Source organism: Boleophthalmus pectinirostris, unplaced genomic scaffold, assembly GCF_026225935.1.
Source record: "Boleophthalmus pectinirostris isolate CB_2022bp ecotype Guang Dong unplaced genomic scaffold, ASM2622593v1 HiC_scaffold_13, whole genome shotgun sequence".
NCBI classification, from domain to species: Eukaryota; Metazoa; Chordata; class Actinopteri; order Gobiiformes; family Gobiidae; genus Boleophthalmus; species Boleophthalmus pectinirostris.
The window spans coordinates 17,345,442-17,366,630 of record NW_026571036.1 but is presented as its reverse complement, the minus strand read 5'-3'; the positions used below and the strand labels follow the sequence as shown (position 1 = coordinate 17,366,630).

The 21,189-nt window shown below is 38.7% G+C and overlaps 1 protein-coding gene across 1 annotated transcript in view; it reads right to left on the bottom strand.

Moving 5' to 3' along the window:
- The window catches only part of stxbp5a (syntaxin binding protein 5a (tomosyn)), a 138,887-nt gene that overhangs the window by 72,744 nt on the left and 44,954 nt on the right, over positions 1 to 21,189 (bottom strand). Inside the window, exons 3-4 of the mRNA XM_055149412.1 lie at positions 12,172 to 12,253; positions 10,903 to 11,003 (exon numbers count right to left, since the gene is read on the bottom strand). Of these exons, the coding sequence (XP_055005387.1) occupies positions 10,903 to 11,003; positions 12,172 to 12,253 (183 nt within the window). The remainder of the gene's footprint in view (positions 1 to 10,902; positions 11,004 to 12,171; positions 12,254 to 21,189) is intronic.

Genomic DNA, 21,189 nt, shown 5'->3' with positions numbered 1-21,189 from the left:
TCTCCACAGCACAGCAGCCCACACACTGAGTCACTGCACTGGCTGAGGCCCAGTCTGTCTCCTCTCCTCCTCCTCCTCTTCTTCTTTCCCTTCCTCTCCTTCTCTCCCTCTCTCCTCTTCTGTCCGCGGTTGCTGTGATTTGATCTGAATGGACGCTGGATCTCAGAGGGGTTTGTAGTCAACGTTTTGCAACACGGATTTTAGCCATCAACTCAGATATTGTTTAGGGGTAGGGGGCAAGAGATGGTACAGAGAAGAAAAAGTCAAATCAAAGAACGCAAGAACTTTTGTTGTTCAAAACTAGATTGAGCTGTTCTTGTCCTTCTACTCCTGACCGAGACCTGGACCCATTAGGATTCCTTAGTATCAACAGGGGTGTAGCGATATCCAAATCTCACAATACAATATCGTCATGGTATGAACCTCACGATACGATATTTATTGCAATATCCTGGGAAAGCTCACAATATGGTGGGGAGGATCACAATTAGGAATGTAATGATATCCAAATCTCTTGGTACAACGTTTTCACGATATACATCTCACGGTACGATATTTATTGCAATATTTTTGTGGAGGCTAACAAAACTGTTAATATGCTACTTTTTACTCTTAAAATGCTTTGACAAGACTTAATCCAAAGAACTAAGACTTAAAAGTGCTTAGAACTGTTATTTCCATGTAGTCTACACTGAAATGGAGCAAAGGATTATGGTCTATGTAGTTCCCTCTGTCTTTTTTAGCTACTGCTGCACCATCTTACAACTCTTAATTTAGGCAGACTTGTAATTCGATTAATTGTGATGGTCCACGATATTATTGTGAGAACTTTGAAGATACGATATCATGATATTTTGGTTACTGTTATACCCTTAGAAATCAAGTATCGAACCTATTACTTAGTTAATTATACGTTTGATAGTCAATACCAATTTCAATACCACAGTGATTATTACAAAATGATCATTTTCAACATAAATTAATAGTACTTTCTTTATGTTACTATGTGGTCTTTGCAAGTTCTGATGAAGTCTCAAGAGAATGATACAACTGTGAAATAAAACTGGAAAAGTGAAAAGAAATTAATCTAGTTTTAGTTTCAATTTGTATCTAAAATATAAAACAAAACAGACTACAACACCAAAATGTTATTTGGTTGTAACATGATCTGGTATTCAATTAGATCTGTGGCCTTACAGTCTTAACACAAATAAAAAAAAAAAAGAAATCCATGAAAAAATAACCAAATGAATTCAGTCCAAATTTAGTCCAAATTCTAGCAACTCCAACTTCCACTAATCTGGCAGACTAAAAGCACTGGAAGAGGTGGGCGAGGTACTGCTGGTTAAAATGGTCACTAGTCCCTGCTGCTGCAACCATGTGTGAAAACTCCATGTCCTTCCCCAATCTGCACTTAAACAAACTCTAGTCTGCATTAGCAACTGAAGCTGCACGCCACAATACATAAACGTTTAGTGTAATTTAGTATGGGAGGTAAAGGGAAGCCATTATGTAAGGCTGATGTATCAAGAAGGGTTTTTAGCAGCACTTAAATACAAGACATCTATTGGTGGGTGTGACAGGAGGCAGTTTTTCTTGACTCGGGCCTGTTAGCGGGTGTCGTGTTGTGGCAGTTCTGGTTGGGTGAGTGTCCTTTGGTTGACAGAGGAAATGGCCGCCTTGTCCTCTACAAAGTGACAAGTCCAAAGAGCAAACGAATCAGGGAAGAACAAAATAAACAGGAGGCGGCGAGGATGTTAAAGTGGTGGGTTAACATGGCCAGGGTCAATTTGTAGCAAAACAAAATGCTAAAATGGGACTCAACAGGCCTGACTATGGTAAAGATGCCCAAATATATCATTTTCAAGCAAAGCCAATTTTACTCACAAGAGATGGATCAAATTGCACTGCCCCACGGCCGAGTTTGTTGGTTCCTGGGCTGAGTATGATTTTTCTGTATGTCTTTTCCCACTGTTAACGCCCATGTCTCACTTTCATATGTTTACACTATTCTCTTTAATCTCTTAAAGCTTGCATGAAAATAAATCTTTTTTAAAACACGGATCAAAATGGATCAAATCAGGTTAAGGAGTTATGATGTTTTCCTTGTTCAACAAACACCTTCGCTGGATTAAGAAAGCAATTGAAATACGGAAATCTGCCCACAGGACTATAAATCGGGATGAGGGGGCCTTTTTACTCTGACACACTTGAATAAAAGCAAAACTAAAGAAGTCTTTATCTGTCAAAAGGCCAAAACCTGTATAAACGTCACGGATAACGACCGTTTCCCGTTTTCGTGACTTAAACTGCGATGTCGGAGTTTTGTGCACTGTTTTGCGGACTGAACCAGGACTGAACCAGGAATAAAACAGGCCTAAACCAGGTCTAAATCGGGTCTAAACCAGGTCTAAACCAGGTCTAAACCGGGTCTAAACCAGGTCTAAACCGGGTCTAAACCAGGTCTAAAGCAGGACTGAACCAGGACTGACTGTCAGGATGGGTCTGGAGGTGTGCCCGCGTAGACCGGGACCAGACGGGGACTAGGATTAGGACTGAGACCGGGACTGAGATCTGGACTGAGACCAGGATTGAAACCAGAACTGAGACTGGTTTAGTCCTGTTTCAGTCCTGTTTCAGTCCTGGTTCAGTCCTGGTTCAGTCCTGTTTCAGTCCTGGTTCAGTCCTGGTTCAGTCCTGGTTCAATCCTGGTTCAGTCCTGGGATCAGTCCTGGGATCAGTCCTGGGATCAGGCCAGCAACTCAGTTTAAGTCACAGAAATGGGAAATGGCCATTATCCGTTTTTTCCATTATTTATTTAAACATAAAATCGAAAAAAAAAAAAAAAAAAAAAAGAATCGTTATCCATTTTTTCTATTTGGTTTTTGAGACAAATAATGAAGAAAATTGCTGTTTTTTCGTTTTTGGTTTCATTTTGAAATTTAATATTTTTGGTTTCATTTTGAAAAACGAATGAACAAATGATACAAGGATTGTCACTGCAACATCATGTGACTCTGAGGAAGAATACAAGAAACTAGTCAAAACAATCCGATATGAAAAACAAACTCAAGTCAGGAAAAACAATCTCTTAGAATACAATATCAGAAGACCAAAGTAAAGGTGCTGCTTAAACAGTAAGAATAATCAGTTCATTTTAAACATTTCTCACTTACCTCATGCATTCAGCTTTCCCATCACAGTAAAGTTAACAACAACTAGCATGCTTACAGTGCATTCCCTGATTCTCTGACAACAAAATGCTTCATAATTAGATGCAGACAATACACAGCGGTCCTCAAGAGCTGCTTATACAATATATCTGTACTGCCAAATTTTGCTCAGATATATGAGAAAAAAATCAGGTACAGGCCCTTTAACCTCATTGGCCTACGACATGTGTCTTTATACCATCTTTTTATCCAACTCCCGCCATTCCAGAGTTAAAACATCCTCACAATAGGGACATTTCATTCTATTAGTGACCTTAGACCTGGAGCATCTTTTTCAATGCAGCACATAGACTCAATATCAAGAGCTGTCGAGGTCAGCCGCCAAGCAGTCATTCACACTGACATGGAGGATCCACTGTGTCATAGGGTTAACATGTATTTCTGAATGACAATGTGTAATAGCCTCGCAATGTCATGTCCACCATTGTCCCCGTCCATGTTGGAGATGTCGCTTGGAATTCATTTAAGTCATAAGATGATCCTGGGTGAATAGAATAGCTTCGATAATAATAATACAGAGTCAGGAGATAGACCAGGAGATTAGTGGATATTTTAGAAAAACCTGAGGTGGAAAAGCATACAGAAATATGCATGTGATTTGTACTGAGGTGAAAAATATTAATATAATGGTAAGTACATGACAAAGATAATACTATGTTGTGTCAATCATTACTTCATCTTTGCACTGTTCCTTCTTATGGCCTCTTGTATATACTGTAGCTGAGATATATTTGTAATACTATTTTATTTTTACTTGTGCATATACATTTATATAATATTTGACTAGCAAGGTTGGCGCTACCTAGTGTTTCCGCTCTATTTCATTTCTTTCCAGCGACTACATCAGGAATCAGAATACTAGAAGGAAGTTGTAGGCCGCACACCAGCCAATCAGTGAAGAGTTGTGAAGTCGTGACGTTAAACTCAAGCGCCTGTCTGGGTCCCTTTTGTGGTACCGCACAACACTAAACAAAGCGGTCGAGATGGATGTAGACACAGCCATAGATTCTGTGCTGGCAACGATTCCCAAGATCGAGGATTTAAAGCCGGAACAAAGAGAATGATTGGTGAATTTTATCAAGGCGTAATTGCCCTTCTTCCTATGGGATTTGACACAGTACACACGTAATGACCAAATAGCAGTGATCGGTTAAATTAAAAAAGTAAGTAGGTTTGTATTTATATAGCGCTTTTCACAGACATATGTCACAAAGATGCTTTAAAAGTACCCGTCTACCATTGAGTGAATGAATCCTGATGCTGCGAAGTCAGACGGTTTCCACATGGTAAAACCAGCTCATGAATCAGACTATTATTTAACACCAGTCCCTTCTAATTTTTCCTATTTCCTTATTTTGAATTTATCATTGTCATTTATATTGTTCCTTTTTGTTATATTTATTATAATTTATTATAAAATATTGTGATGTGTGAGCTACTGTGTCCAAATAGTTTCTCTTGTGGACCAATAAAGTTTGTCTAAGTCTAATTCTAATTAAAAACTGTTTAAAAATTATTCATAAGGTTTTGATAGTCAATTGTGGGTAGCTTGAGTAGAGAAGAAAGGAATTACTGCCACTTTCATCACTATTTCTTCAAATTACTATTACTAATACCATAGTAAACATTGCCTGACACTATGGGCCACAAGAAACTAGACTACCCAGAAAAAAACAACACACACACAGGCAGAACATGCAAAAGCAGAATTATGATTCAGGAATCAAACCCAGTGCTCTCCTGATCTGAGTTGAACTACTGCTAACTTCCACTGCTACAACTATTTCAAACTACAACCATAAGTTCGACTAAAACTGAATAAATGAACAGAGTTGGGGCTGGAAAGAAAGTCAATACACAATCCCCTTCACAGTGGGAGGCAGCTGATCCTCTGTAGCACCCTCAGAACAAACCCTAAGAATGACATGTTGTTTTTCTCAAGGATTATGAATTAAACTATAATACATGGGTGATTTTTTACACTTTGTAAACTGCAGTGCTAATCTATAACAGCTTAAGAATAGAAACAGACCCATTGATTTCCTGTTCAAGACTGCAGACCTTCATAGTAGCATTTCACTGTAGCAAGCAGTAGATTTTCATTTACAGGTTTATATTGTTGAAAAATGACAATTTTAACCATACTTGCACAGAAGCATAGTATAGTACAGAAGGTGAAGATGGGGGGTAGGGGACACATTTCTGAGCTTGCAAGCCTCAACGCAGGACAAAATTAGATTACTCAGGCATGCATAAATCAATTGACATAAAACTCTGAGCACACTAATGATGAGGGAACAGGGTTATAACATGGTTTAAAGCTCATAAAAGCACATTTTAAAGGTCCTATATTATGCTAAATTGACTACTGTGTGCTTAAAGTCATGTTATAATGTTGTTACCTCATCAAAAACATATCTGGAGTTGTGTTTTGTTTTATTCACACGTTTGAGTAATCCTGGATTATTATTTGTCTGCAGCTCCAAAGCTCAGAAATGCTCTGTTCCACCTTTACCTTTTTTCAGTAAAGATTGGCAATTCCAGGGCTGAAAATATCCAAAGGATTTTAGTGAAGGTGTATAGAGTGGAGCACTGTCTGTTTACCACATGATATTACAGGGTGGAACAGAGTGTTTTCTTTTCTGTATTTGAGAAAAGAACTCACTAAATATGCAGGGTTTGTGTGTTAAAAATGTGTGAAAAAAACAAAACACAACTCCAGGTATGTTTGTGATGAGGAAACAACATTATAACATAGATTAGAAAACAGCATAATATGGGCCCTTTAAGTTGCATTTCGCTGTGTCACTCATTTTCAGTTTTCCACCAATCCATCCCACAATAACTCAGGCATACTCTTTCTCCTGCAGCGTTTGTTCTTTGCTTGAGTCTTGAGTGACTTTGCAGTGGCTCTGTGTCACGGGGTCGGGGAGTTAGCGCGGTGCCTCAGATGGCTCAGACTCTTGTTTAAATGTCAAAGATGGTCAAACACGAAACGCCCCAGAGGCAGCTGTGGGCCACCTGTCCGTCATGTCAGCACCATCCCGCAAAACTCAACATGACGTTTAGCCCGTGCACCGTTTGGGAGAGTGGCGGGAGGCGGCGCTATGATCTGATTGGCTCTGATGGGTCATTGGCGGCGCTTTGATTGGGGTAGACAGTGGGCAATGACTTCTTGAGGTGAGGGGTGTCGAAACTTAAGTCTGACAAAACTGCTGCTGACATGGACATGAGATGGCTAAAGTACAATTAGTATATAATTTATTTATTTAGTTGCTATTTTTATTCTATTTGTTTTTCTCTTTCTTCATCATATTTTCATTTTTCTTTTCTGCTGCAGTGAGCCTCATCATTGTGTTTTGGTGTTTTTCTTTTGCTGTTTTGTCCATTATAAAAATTATAATCATAATATAGAGCCTGCTCCAAATTTGCCCCCGTAATCCCTGTAACTGAACCATCTGGGTGAAGCTGAACGCTATGAGTGACTTGGTCCACTTTAGAGTCCTGCACCAAGTCGGGTACTCGCAAATAGTTGCTGAAATGACCGGGTTTTAACGTTCTGAAATTTTACAGGCGGGTATGCGGGCGGGTTACACATGGGCGGGTTAGGTGAATCAAATGAACGACGAACAGGAGAAAAATACCTGACGCACGTCCAGGACTTCTGTTGCCCTGGAAACAAGTGCCATTTTCCGGTCTTTTCCTGGAACGACCAGGCTGAGAAGAGTGACTTTAGTGTATTTATTACACATCAGAGGAGGTGATCGTCTCGGTGGCTGCGCTCCTGGTTTAGTCCTGGTTTAGACCTGGTTTAGTTTTAGTCCTGGCAATCGGCTCTGCGGTTGCAGCGTGTATATATTTATAATCTGCTAATGACACAACGTAGTATCAGTCCTGGTTTAGTCCTGGACTACTGGGCTGGCGGACTAATGGGCGGATCCCAATTTATCACAGGCACGGGTGGGTAACGGGTGTAATGGTAACAGGTCTGGGCAGATGTGGATTTAAGATATAATCACAGGTTAATGGGCGGGTGTGGTGCTGTAGATGCAGGTCTCCAAAAATGGACTCGTGCAGGACTCTGGTCCACTTCGTTATACAGTCTATGGGTTAGATACTTAAAGCCAGAGTATCAGTCTTGGTATCGGAACTGAATAAGATGGATCGGGCATCCCTAATCTTTCCTTTTTGTAAATGAACATGAATAATGTCAAAAATTAATATTACTACTTCTAGGACTCCTCTAACTGCCAAGGCTTTCTCCACACCAAAACCCTTGCTTATGAAATACTGTGTCCTGAGTAAACATTTGAAAATGACCACGTTAATGCTGTACTATGTAGCTTTTCCATTTACTGGTCTCCATGGAGATGTTATTGCTTTGCTTGGAATGTTCAATAGTATGACATTAAGCTTATCTAGCTTGCATAATTTCAATTACAGGTGTTTTATTGGTCAAACATCACTTGGGAAACATGTCTTCTTACAGTTGGTGCGTTCGTCTCTCTGCAGATTTTACCTGTATCTTTGCCTTATGTGTCACATTCTCATCTGACTGGAGAAATATAAGTTTAATACCATACTTTGGAACATCCCAAGCAAAAAAATATAATATCTCAGTGGAAACAATCAGAAAAGTTACACAGTGCACCATTAAAAGAAGTTCGGAGTCATGATAATAGGCAAATTAATGAGCATTTAAAAAAACATTCTACACACAAAAATACCTGCACGCTTAAATGGACCGGTACATTTTGTGGTGTCAAAAGCTGCATTTGAGTTCTTTGTTTGTCTCCATTTTCCCAGAACTTCAGGGCAACATTTGATTCATTCACTAAACCTGATGTGTGACTGTCCTTGACAAAAAACTGCGCCGCTAAATATGAAAGGTCAAATGGTAGAAAGAAATGAGAGATTTCTTAGAGTGAATTGGTATCTGAGAGATTAAAAAGTGATGTACAATGGGACTTTTACAGGAATTTAGTCATTACTCTACATGAATGAGCAAGAAATGTATTATAAAAACACATAATACTGGAAAAACCTTGACCAGACTGGAATGCCACAGCCTTGAAGTTGAAGTAAATATTGTTGATTGACAGCCAAGATGACCTGGGGAGTCATGTTTTTCATTCAGCACTGGTTCAGCCAAAGAGATACGGCAAAACCTATGGCCATAAGTCCTCCTGATGTACTGTCACATATGTTTGGAAGTGAACGTAATAGAAAATGTCAACAACAGACAGCAGTGTTCTTTTAGCTGCACCATGGGACCTTTTAGAAACAACACTGCAGTAAATAAATAGTAATTCGAAGATATAAATGTGTTCTATACTACTATATTCTCCTGCACTGACAAACTTAATCATTTTAATACAGCAGCTGTTTTTTCAATGTAGTCAAGGTCAGTTGTACTAGTGTTGTCACAATACTAAAATTTCAAACTCTCTTTCGATACTAAGGAAATAAACATGATAATGATTTTGATCCCACAGAGATTTTAGCCACATTAGAATGTTGTTGCCTCCAAAAAATATATCTGGAGTTGTGTTTTGTTACTAGGGATGTAAAAATAACCATAATATCATGATATCGTATCGTCAAAATTCTCACAATAATATTGTAGACCGTCACAATACATCGAATTACAAGTTCCTTTGCTTAAATGCATGGTTTTATAGTAGCAACAGCTTATGAACATGGGAACTACATATCCCATGATTCATTTCAGCGCAAACAACATGAAGAGATATGTTTTTTACTTGAATTCTTGGGATCATGATGTAAATAACCAAAATACACCAAAATCTTATCAAGGTATTTTAAAAGCAAAAAAGTGTCCTATCTACAATTATATTAGCCTCTCCAAAATATTGCAATAAATATCATACCGTGAGATTTGGATATCATTACATCCCTATTTGCTACATTCACACATGTTTGAGTATTATTATTACTCTGTCAACATCTCCAAAGCTCAGAATGCTCTGTTCCACCTTGTGATGTCATGAAGCAGTAGTTTTCAACTTAACAGCTATCTTTAACCTTTTGTTCAGTAGTGATTGGTAATTCTAGGGATGAAATTATCCAAGTGATTCTAGTGAAGGTGTATGGAGTTTAAAAACACAGTGGAGTCATTCCTGTATCACCACATGAGATCACAATGTGGAACTGTTTGTTTTCCATTTGAGAGAAGCACCTAAATGTGCACAACTTGAGTGTATGAAACAAAATACAACCCCAGGTATGTTAACACAGATCAGAAAATAGCGTAATATGGGCCCTTTAATAACTAACTGTGGTGTTGCCAAGTCTACTATTCAAAATGTCCAGATTTGTCCAATTAATTTGATTATTTTCAGTCTCAAATACTTGTTCAAATGAGCATGTAGTTTTGATGCTAGTCTGAGTATCAATTTGTATCTGCATATCGATTTTTTGACAACCCTAGAATATGAAATGCCTTTTTCGCAGCATTTTAAGTTCTCATACAGAGATATTAAAATCTAATATTATCCATTACATATTTATTTATTTTTATGTAAGTAATGAATGTGAATGACTTTGTGAATGAAGTCTGCGTGACAGTGTGTGGGGCTGTACAGAGCTCGACCTGTTGCAGTGTTTGGAGCTCACAGCTGCGCCCCACTGAACGCTCCCTCACTCAGACTGACCCAAATGTTAAACGCTCACAGACCAGAGAAGAACCAGCCCAGATCTCACAGCTCTGCACCTGCTCTAGTCTGGGTGGATGCACAGGTTACATTAGGTTTGAAAGTGTGGATCAGATAACTTTATTCTTGTCAATATTATTACAATACTATTTAAAGGGTATCTGACCAAAGGACATGATTCTTTATGAAGATCTATTGACAGTATACAAAACAAACATGACTACTATATCTTGAAGAATTTGTCTGGTCATAACAGCCGTCAGTCATCTCTTATAGCAATATAAAAGGAACAGTATGAATGACTTTAATTTTAAATTCCATAAGCATAACCTAACTATGTCCCCATAAGAGTTAGACATGTTTAAATCAAATACAGCTCTTACTGATAACAATTCTAATGCTGATTTATTCCAAGATGTTTATGTTATAATTTGGTGTTTCGCTCCTCACGATGATTATCCAATCAGAAAGCAGAATGAGCCTCAGTAGTCTCTAATTTGGGTTGCAAATTCCAACTGTGAAATCCAGTTGCTTTAAACCTAAAAGGCCCCTCTCTGATCTGAATCCTCAGGACCTAAAGCACCAGCAGCCAATCATTAAGCAGTGCTAGTGCAGCCTGTCCTTATACACATATCATTTTGTAACAGGCTATGAAAGGATTGGTCATAGCATTTGTCAGTGCTCAATGTCACTTACCAAAGTTTTATTCATTCACTTTTCAGTCACATTTAAGACGGTGAGCTATTCTTGTCACCACAGTTGCCCAGTTGGGACAGACTGACAGAGATGTGGCTTCTATTATGCATCAACAGCATTTATAACCAGCAATACTCTATCACATACATATACTTTACTGTCAATGTCCTTAAAGAAAACAAGATGTTTTACCCAATCAATCAAAGTCAAGTATAATTTGAACCACAAGGAATGCGGCAAACAGAAAGAAAACTAACCAAAGCTAATATCCTCTTTTACATCAGGATGTGTATTCTCACCTCTCTCTGTTGAACTTGAGTGAATGCAGCACGGCTGGTCTCTTCTGCCTCAGGTTCCACAAGTGGACACTGTCATCTGCCAAAGCACTCACCAGCGCCCCCTGCAGACACAAACAGCTCACGTTCACAGTGACATTTACATATCCCGTATAGATAAGTGACATTTAGTCTAACTTGTGCAGATTTTCTGGTTAAACATGACAGCGTGAGTCAGACATCTTTCCCTGGAAACTGTTTGGATGGAGCGGCTCTCTCCCAGGTAACCGCGGCGATGATTCAGAAGGACGACATATATGTGCATATTGTGTGAGTGTGTGGGAGGGTCTAAAACTATCGCCTGCTCCCTGAGGGTCTGTGCTGACTCATATATAGGCATGAACAGACAGTCGCACATGGATAAGCATCAAGTCCCCATGACAACTTCAGCTGTTTTTTCTCTTCAGTCTGCCATCATCTATAAGCTACAGTAACCACAACGTCACCTCCCATCACATGTGTGGTGATGTGGAGGATTCTGAAGTGAACGAAGCAATGATTTAAGAGAAGATCATATATATGATCCCACAAGGGGATGTTTGTTTTGGGCACAAGTGCAAGGTGCATAGACATCGACTAGACAGATACAGGACACAGAATAGAATCAAACTAGAAACTAAGGCATTGCAGTCACTTGTACAATTTGTGAGTATTTTAGCACACAGAGTTACTGAATAATATTTTAATGATATATATATATTATATATCATGCTTTATAGATGATACATTTATCTACCTACCTTTATCCTAGTTTTTCTCTTAAGAGCAACCATCAGTAAATCTACTTTACACCAGACAGATCTGTGTAGCACTCTGAACTGAGTTCTTCACATTTATCAATCTCAAAATGGCTCTTGCTGAAAGCGATTGGAATCTGATTGGTGGCAGCTTCACAACAGCGGAACAAGCTGAAAAGTCAAACCTTTGGTACATCCAGTTCAAGGCATGTTTCCTGTCCATAAATGTACAGATTTTTTTTATATTTATTTGAATGTATTTTAATAACTATACTACAAACATGTAAAACACCCGCAGCAAAGTGCATTGGTTTTTGAGCTGCACAATGAAGTCATGTTACTTATTTTCTCAACTATAATTCCCTAACATCTCTTGTCTCCACTCCTTCACTGTGCTGTTTTGCACTAAAGCCCCCTCTCCCCCCTCTTTCCCCCCTCTTCTCTTCAGTGTTTTGTGCTGAGCGTGTGAGTTTGCTGTAGCAGTTGTGGGACCCACCTCATTGATGAGAAACTGCAGCTGGATGACCGCTGCGCCGCTCTCGTGCTGGCAATAACACTCCACCCCAGGACGTCCAAATCTGAGACAGGTCCAGTCAAGGAACTCAACATATTCAAATCTACAATTACTTTACATACATCGTACATAAATATAAAATACATGCATTTAGATTTTGTTTATGCAGCGTAAGAAATACTTAGTTTGAGAAGTATTTGTGCTGACTAGTGCGATGGGCGCTTCAGTAGTGAGAGACCTAAACTGCACTTTGAAATAGTTTGCTAAGTCATCTACATTAAAGCAGTAATCTACTCTTCTTAAATGCAATTTCTGCAACTGACAAATCAGGCTGGTTATGGGGTGATACAAGGACACATGCTCTACTCTTAAAGTCGCACTACGTAACTTTTTGGGTGGCACACTATGGCATTAAATATCTCTATTTAGAATACATGAAGACAAGTTGTTAAAACATTAATATCACCAAGTCAAGTTACAAATCAAATCTGTGGAGAGGCAACATGTTTTTGAGACATTTGTCCAGCAGAAAAAGACAAACAAGTCGGAAGAGTAAAAACAAGTGAATAAATGGAGGATGGCTTATTTTAATGCCCTAATGCGGAACATTCTAGACACTATTATTAATATTATTAATACTATTAAATGAATTATTATTAAATTAATTTATTATTTATTTATTTATTTAAATTTATTTAAATTAATGCAGTGGACCCAGCCATTAATATTACTCATCATAGTTTGCCCACCTTTTTTAGCATAAACAATACTTCAGTTTTGTTTCTTTTGTGTGTGTGTGTGTGTATGTTTATGGTCTGTCTTTAACATATATACACATCTATACATGGCAGAGCTGAAGCCTGACCGCTACTGCCCAGATGCATGAATCATGTGAAGAGGAATTGTTCTATGGCCGACTATAATCATAGCCTCTCTCTTATTATGATCTTTATGCCTATGAATAAACCAGTGATGGGCCATTTATAAGCACTGGGGGCAGTGCTGGAGCAGGCTATGACTCAAATATTAGGCAAGGTTTATGCAGCATTAAGAGGTCATACTGCCGTTCAGGCAGGTACTATGGCTGTCTCGAGGTTCCCTAAGGCCATAAGAGTCCAGTAAATGGTGTATTTATACATATGCTCAGCTTCAGCAGGGATGAGATGCTCAAATCTACTGTATATTCTAGTATTCTTTCAAAATTATGTTACACGAGTGGCTGTAACAGAGTAAGGTAGATTTAGTCAAGTAAAAATTCTGACACTGCAATGAATACTTTTACAACTGTAGAATTACTGCTACAGCCCTTATGATGACTTCTGCTATGAGAAATACATAAATAATAAGGTACACATAAAATACAGTCTTATTTGTGCCTTTTGAGCATTCATTGAAGCGATGAATAAATCCTTAAATAAAAACAAAACAAGATGTTTTCAAATTTGCCTGGTAATGGAAAATACAAATGAGGTCAAAAAGGGGCTGGGCAATATATCCAAAACAATTATCATTTTTGTCCTCATATTGAGTAATCAAAATTTTAATTTCAATTTCAGTCTTGTTAAAAATAAATAAAAATGTATTTCAATATTCATTTCCTGAAAACAAACAATACAGACTTTTAATTAATGCCATTTAATTAAAAAAGTTCAAATTCTTTCTCTGAGGATTAAACTGTTTTACTGACAGAGGATTAAAAAGACCCAAACACATCACTAATGCTTAAAGGGCCCAGATTATTTTCTGGTCTAGGTTATAATGTTGTTTCCTCATTAAAACCTTACCTGGAGCTGTGTTTTGCTCCACTGTGTTTTTAAACCCTATAAACAATCACTAGAATAATTTGGATGATTTCAGACCTGGAAATGCCAATCTCTACTGAACTAAAGGTAAAAGGTAGGTGTTGACATCACAAGGTGGAACAGAACATTTTGATCTTTGGGGATATAGATAGACTAATAATCAAGGATTACTCAAACCACTGGGAGAGTTAGCAATTTGGGGGCCCTAGGCGAACTTGAGTTTGGGGCCCTTACTATAATGCACAGTTTGTTTGTTTGTTTAAATATATTTATTGTCTGTTTTTCCTCATTGTTCTTGAGACATGCACATCTCTATTTATTTGAATTATGGTGGATTGGAAACTTGTCTTATTAGTTAGGTAGCCCACTAGATAACCAGAGCTGGAAGTAGTTTTATTTTCTTTGCTAGTACAATTACATTTTTGTTTACATCCACTACATATTATTATTATTTTTAGTATGATTATTGTTTAAAAGTAAACTGCTCTCATTTACTGTCATATTGAGAGAAACTCAAATTGCTCTGAGGCCTCAGCTATTAGGGGCACTTAAGGCAATTGTTTGGGGGCCCTAGGCAGCCGCCTACTTTTACCTAATGGTAGCGCCACCTCTGATTCAAACATGCGCGAATGAAACAAAACACAACTCCCGGTATATTCTTGATGAGGTAACAACATTCAAACACAAGAGTCAATTTTGTGTAATATAGGACCTTTAAGTTAGCTGTATCTCAATCCCCATTCAAATTTGATTCAAAATCAAAAGTCAAAAGTATCTCTATAACAGACTGTAAAAACATAATTACACTCAAAATATTTTATTATATGTAATCTAGCACAAGTAGTGATAAAGCCACTACCGCTTTCCGACAAAAATGACTCTGCAGATCAGGGCTGAACACTTGAAAAGCAGATGGGTGAATAATAAAGGTGAAGGACATGACTGAAGACTGATCGATGACTGTGATAAAAGACGCACCGTATTAAAAACAGACACCAGACTTCCTGTTCAGGTTGAGAGAGAGACAACCTGCTGAAAGATTACATCCACTCAATGTACCCCTGCGACTCCATGAAGACCAAGGTGGAGGGCGGTCACTTAGCGGCTCCACATTGCTCATGATTAATAATGGCGAAATGAGGTCTCCAGCTGTTGCAATTTACCCATAGTAATGCCGTTCCTGCTACAACAGAATAGATTAGACATGCTGCGACTCAAATGCATGGTAATGGGTGGCTTTCGTCTGCATAGGTGCAAAAACAAAAGGTGGAAAACGTGAAAAAGGACGGAGCAAAAAGAGAGATTTAATTAAGCATAAAAAAACAAATGTTGCTAATGAAAAGAGCAGGACCAAGGCAGAGTCTAATTCAAACAGCGATAATCAGGTTCTCTGCCCGCGTTGTAACAAAGCGCCCCCTCAGCCGTTCAGACAGCAGCAGTTCGCTCATTAAGTGGCAACCTATGTAATCATTGGCATAGAGCAGGGAGGTCCAGGCAGCTAATAAAGAAGCCTGTGTGGCCATTTGAACACAGCCAATGACAAAAAATAACTTCACTTTTACAGTAATTTATTGTTGAGGTTTATTTCAGTTGATTTTGGACATAGGACCTAATTTCCTAGTTGGCCAGAGTGTTGTAGACGTGTGGAGACACTTTTTTAAATATTCCATTCAGTCCTTGTATTTGCAGAGGTCACTGGTGCTAGGCTAGCGCATGTCAATGGCCATAGTTAGCCTGACACTAAAGAGTCCCAAAGCAACTCTATTATTACACCAGGCTATTGATGTAAATGTTTCTTGAGGGACTATTTTCTCAGCAGCAGCAGAATTTTACTTTGCCAGTAAGGCAGGTGCTAGGTGATATCAGTCCGTCGCTGCCAAACTTTCTATCAGGACGTACAACTCACTACTGCTGCTCAGACATAAATCCTTCAAATGCAAGGTTGGTTTTACTTCTAAAATTATTCTATCAACACAGACATTTACATTGACAGTCTGGTGTAATAATAGATTTGCTTCGGGTGCTTTGTGGAGTGGGTAAGACTGTTTTTAGTGTCAGGCTAACTATGGCCATTGACATGCGCTAGCCTAGCACCAGCGACCTCTGCAAATACAAGGACTGGATGGAATATTTAAAAAGTGTCTCCACACGCCTCCAACACTCTGGCTCACAAGGAAATGAGATCCTATGTCCAAAATTCCAGACTGTCAGTTTAAGTGACTGTAAAATTACGCTATGCAGAGAAGCTTGAATCACTTTAGGAAAAATATGATGTATTTAAAATATATTCAATGGCCTATATGCATTGTGCTACTCTCTCATCTATGTTATAGTGTTGTGTCTTCATAAAAAACATACCTGGAGCTGTGTTTTGTTTCATTCACATATGTATAACTCACACATCTTGCATATTAAGGCCAGAAGTAGACACATCAGAGCGCAGGCTAGGGTCCATCCTTCCCCGACAGTCAAGGCAACTTCACCCAGGCTCAGTTCTTTTGTCAAACTAAAAACACTCTGTTCCACCTTGTGATGTCATGTGGTAATACACAAAGTGCTCCTACGTGTTTTTAAACTCCATACACTTTCACTAGAATAATTTTGATAATTCTGCCCTGGAATTGCCAATCTCTACTGAACAAAAGGTAAAAGGAGCTGTTAACTTGAAAACTACAGCTTCATGACATCACAAGGTGGAACAGAGTATTTTGTAGACAGACTAATAATAAAAGGATTACTCAAGCATGTACGAATGAAACGAAACAACCCAACAATACACACTTCATCCACCTTTTCTACTATGAATGCAGTGTATGAGTGATTGTTGATGGGCCAATGGTACGGATTGGCAGCCTCACTTCTGTTATCCTATCCCAGGGCATCTGTGGCTAAAACAGCACAGAGTATGGAGTGAATGGACTACGCGATATTAAGTCTAAGGCATTGTTGTTACCATTCATATGCAATGTAAAAACAGGTCAAACCCACATCATGTCTCAGCTTTAAATAACATGACGCTTTGAACCAATGAGAGCGCAGCGTGTCAGACAGCCCCGCCTCTCCTCTGTGTGTAAGCCGCTCTCAGTGCCTCAGGTGAATTGGGCTTAGCTTTTCCCTGACCGGACAGGCGATTACAGGACTACAGCTATCTGCCCCTCACGCCCCTGACCAGAGGATCCCAGCCAAGCCAGGCCCCGGGCAAGCTTTAAAGTCACCACGGCGACCATCATTAGCATCCTCCGTGTGACACCTGAGTCAGCACAACCAGATTTACTTTACAATACTCTGTGGGCAGGTGTCAGACAGAGGCCACAAAACAAAGTGGTACCGACAGGGAATTGAGGTATACTTGGGTATTTTAACATCACCTTTTCTCTGCTCCTGGAGGTGAGTCCCTGCAGTGAGGAGGAGTATTACATTGCTTTGTTGTCCATTTTAACTCCTGCTAGAACATTACCCATGCTTCTGAATGGCACAATCACGGGTTTTCATTTAGGGCAATCTTCAGTCAAATGTGGGCCTATATAATACCACCGTACTAAAATTTCAAACTAATTTTCAGTACTAAGGGACATTCTTAAAGCAATATCATGTAACGAAATGAAACGAAAAGAGATGCACTGCTCAAGCTTTTTCAGTTCTGATACCGATTTCGATACTATAGCTTGAGACTGAAAGCAGCATTTGTTTCCTTAAAACAAAAATAAAATAAGACAAACCTGATCCAAATGTGTTATGTAGCTGTAGCAGAACAACTTTGTATAAATAAAGGTTCAAACATTACGAGACTTTCTGGGCAAATATGGCAATTAAATAGTTTTAGTACAGCAATATTTAAGTCCAATCAGGATATTGGCTGAAACGATATTTGGAAACCAGTATCCGATCCAGGTAATTTTTCATAATTTGGGCCAATATCTGATCTACCAGTATCGAAACGGTGCATCGTTGATAATAACAATGCACCATAATCTACTAGTTCTGATATGGATTAAGATAATTTTACATCTATTCAGGAAAGATCATGTTTGTGTTTTTATTTTTCAATATCAGTACTAGTTTTGGCTCTTATTATCAGTATACAAATCGTATCTGGGTATTGATTTCTTTTGACAACCCTAGAATCTCTACTGGATTTTGAATGGTACTTGCAGAATATTGTACGTCTTTCATTACTTCAGTAGCCTCTTGTAAAATACTGCTGAGTCACTAGCACTATTTGAGGACACATAAACCCACTGGTCTTTTCAGTTGACCTCCCACCATCCTCCAGCTCCTTTGGTAGTAAGCACTATCCAGGCATGACGGAGACGCTGGTCAATGAGGGTCAAAGTCTGTGATAAAACAATTCAAAGGCGGCGAGGTACAGCAGTTTTCTCTCTCTTCATATTTTCTAACATAAAAAATATGCATAACCAAATTTGGATTTCAGTGTTGCCGTTTTATTTTTCATGTATTTATTCTGAGCGGCTTGTTAGGTCTGCGGCCGACTGTGACCTCCAGAAGCAGAGCAGAGTGGTGCTAGTCAAAAGTGTTCATGGCTTTTTACAGCTAAATAAAAGTCACACAAATGCTAAGATTCAAGACTGGGTATGGGTGGTTTCAGATCCTAAAATATGATGATTTTATACTCTCAGATGGGGGCAAGAGTATTTCCTATTGATTATATTGCAAAAGGTAACTATGCAAATGTTGAATCTGATTTTTTCTATTAGTGACTAGACCTAAGAACTCACTGTATTAGAACAAAAACCTGCATTTTAACAATAGTGTTTCATTTCACAATTTCATTTCTCTCCAGTGACTAGGTCAGCAATTGGAATACACCAGACGGTTTGAAAGAACCCCAGAAGTTGTAGACCACCCGCCAATCAGTGAAGAGCTGTGAAGCCATGACTGGGTCCCTTTTGTGGTACAGCACAACAGTAAACAAAGTGGTCGAGATTTAAGTAGACGAAGCCATACATTCTGATTCCCAAAATCGAGGATTTAAAGCTGAAACAAAGAAAATGTTTGGTGAATTTTATCAACGGGAAAGACATTACTGCCCTTCTTCCAATGGGATTTGGGAAAAGCTTAATATACCAGCTAGCCCTGTTAGTGGCACATTACATACATCACAACCAAATAGCAGCGATTGGTTAAATAAAAAAAGTACCTGCCTACTCTTGAGCGAACGAATCCTAATGCTACGAGGTCAGACGGTTTCAACGAAGTGAAACCGGCTGAAGAATCAGGCTAGCTACATCATATCTTTGGTTCAATCTTGGAACTGTAGAAATTCTCACAGCTAGATAAACAAATTAAGAACAATTACTTTCTGAGAAAGAGAAACATCATTGGCAAATCAGTCAAAACTCTAAAATTAATTCATTAATTTAAGATGATATAGAAAAGGTACATAACAACTGGGTTTCAGATGATCAACTTTCCTTTTCAAAAGATAGAAGATAGACAGATTAATGGTCAGATCTAAGTTTAGTGGTGTATTCATATCTCCATGGAGACAAGCAGGTGGTCGGACGGTCCCTCAACCAGAAAAGTTACAGAGTGTGCTTTTAATACGTCGCACGTCAAAATTTTATATCATGATCGGTCTAACTGTAATCAATACTATAGTACTGCATACAATCTGAGGGGTAATTTATGAGTACTTCAGCTCCAGTATCTCGGAGCACACAGTGACCACACCACATTACAAGTGAATTAGGCCTGTCACATTTCCTGTCACTGCAGCCTGACTTTGCCATTGCCACTATGTGATGTTATTAAGTGCACATCCCGACCGTGTAAGTGTTACATTTGTCTTAGTGAACCGCGGGGCTCTGTGCAGACACTTACCACTCGCTCAAATATGTCTTTCCCAAATTCACATTTCCTCCCGGCGCTGTGTCATTGGCTCGATTTCACGCCACAACAAGAAATAACATCATTTCGATTTCTGCAGGGTTGTTTTCAAATCATCAGCTCCTCACAGGGTTTAAATACATTTAGAGGAAGGGAAAGTTCTTATCAGAGGAAGGAGGGTAATCTAAATCAGCAAATATATATGTACAGTTGTTAAAACGGGCACTGTGTAACTTTTCTAGTCAGAGGGGGTACTTATTATGGCAATTAACGTATCTACGTTGCATTAAGTGCTATTATAGCCGGAATATACTCTGAAAAATATGCATTCTGACTAAGTGAGCTTGCTTCTCCACATATCTGACTTGTAAATTGGCCTAGTGGAGTAAATTGATCGTCTCCATAGAGATAGATTGAGTTTAATGCCATACTGGGAAATCTACATGGACAAGCAGATGAAGAAATCCACAGAAATTGCCCACTGTTTCTAGAAGTCCAACTACTAATAATACACTAATGAAAACTATGATGTAACTAATACACTACATTTATTCTACTACAACTCGTTTGCAATTACTAATACTGCAAATTCTACTGCACTTCTATAGTTATACATTAACTAAAGTCCACATTAAAAAGGTAAAATGTAAAAAATACTCTTATAAATATAAAATATAATATGTGAGGCTAATTACTTTTTTAAATACCATTTTGTCCCAGGCTCCCCAAACTCTCCTAAACTAAAATAACTCTCTCTGACCTCTTGCGCTCTCAGACTCTTGAGCTCTACCACATGGGACATCCTCAGCGGGAGACGTCTCAGAGTTGGTGAAAAGTGCACTCTCAGTATTTTCCCTCTCCTCTGTCCCGTGCAGGGGTCTGTAAGGGGTCTGGACATACTGACCACAGGCTGCGTTAAACGAGACAAGATGAGAGGACAGCGAAGAGAGTGACGCATGGGCGAAACTGGGTCACTCTCAAGTCCTGTCGACTCACATAAAACCGCTCTGAGCCCCTCACAAGACAAAGCTGTTGATAATTCAGTCTGAGACCATTTTCTGTTTCATATGGTAAGTCATTTCAGGATAGGCAAGAAAGTGGATTCTGGTCATTATCAGCAAAAGATACAAAGTTTTAAAGAGTTTAAAGTCTCAGTAGAAAGTTCCAAAATGTCGGAAATACAAAAATTTCAAACTTAATTTTGATACCACAATGATAATTATTGAATGCTGATATTATAGTAGTGACTAATATCAACATGCAGCCTTGTATTTGTTCTTATATAGATCAAGACCAGTTTAAAACTAATGACAAAAGGTCACATTTTGATCAATATATGTGACTTTTTATT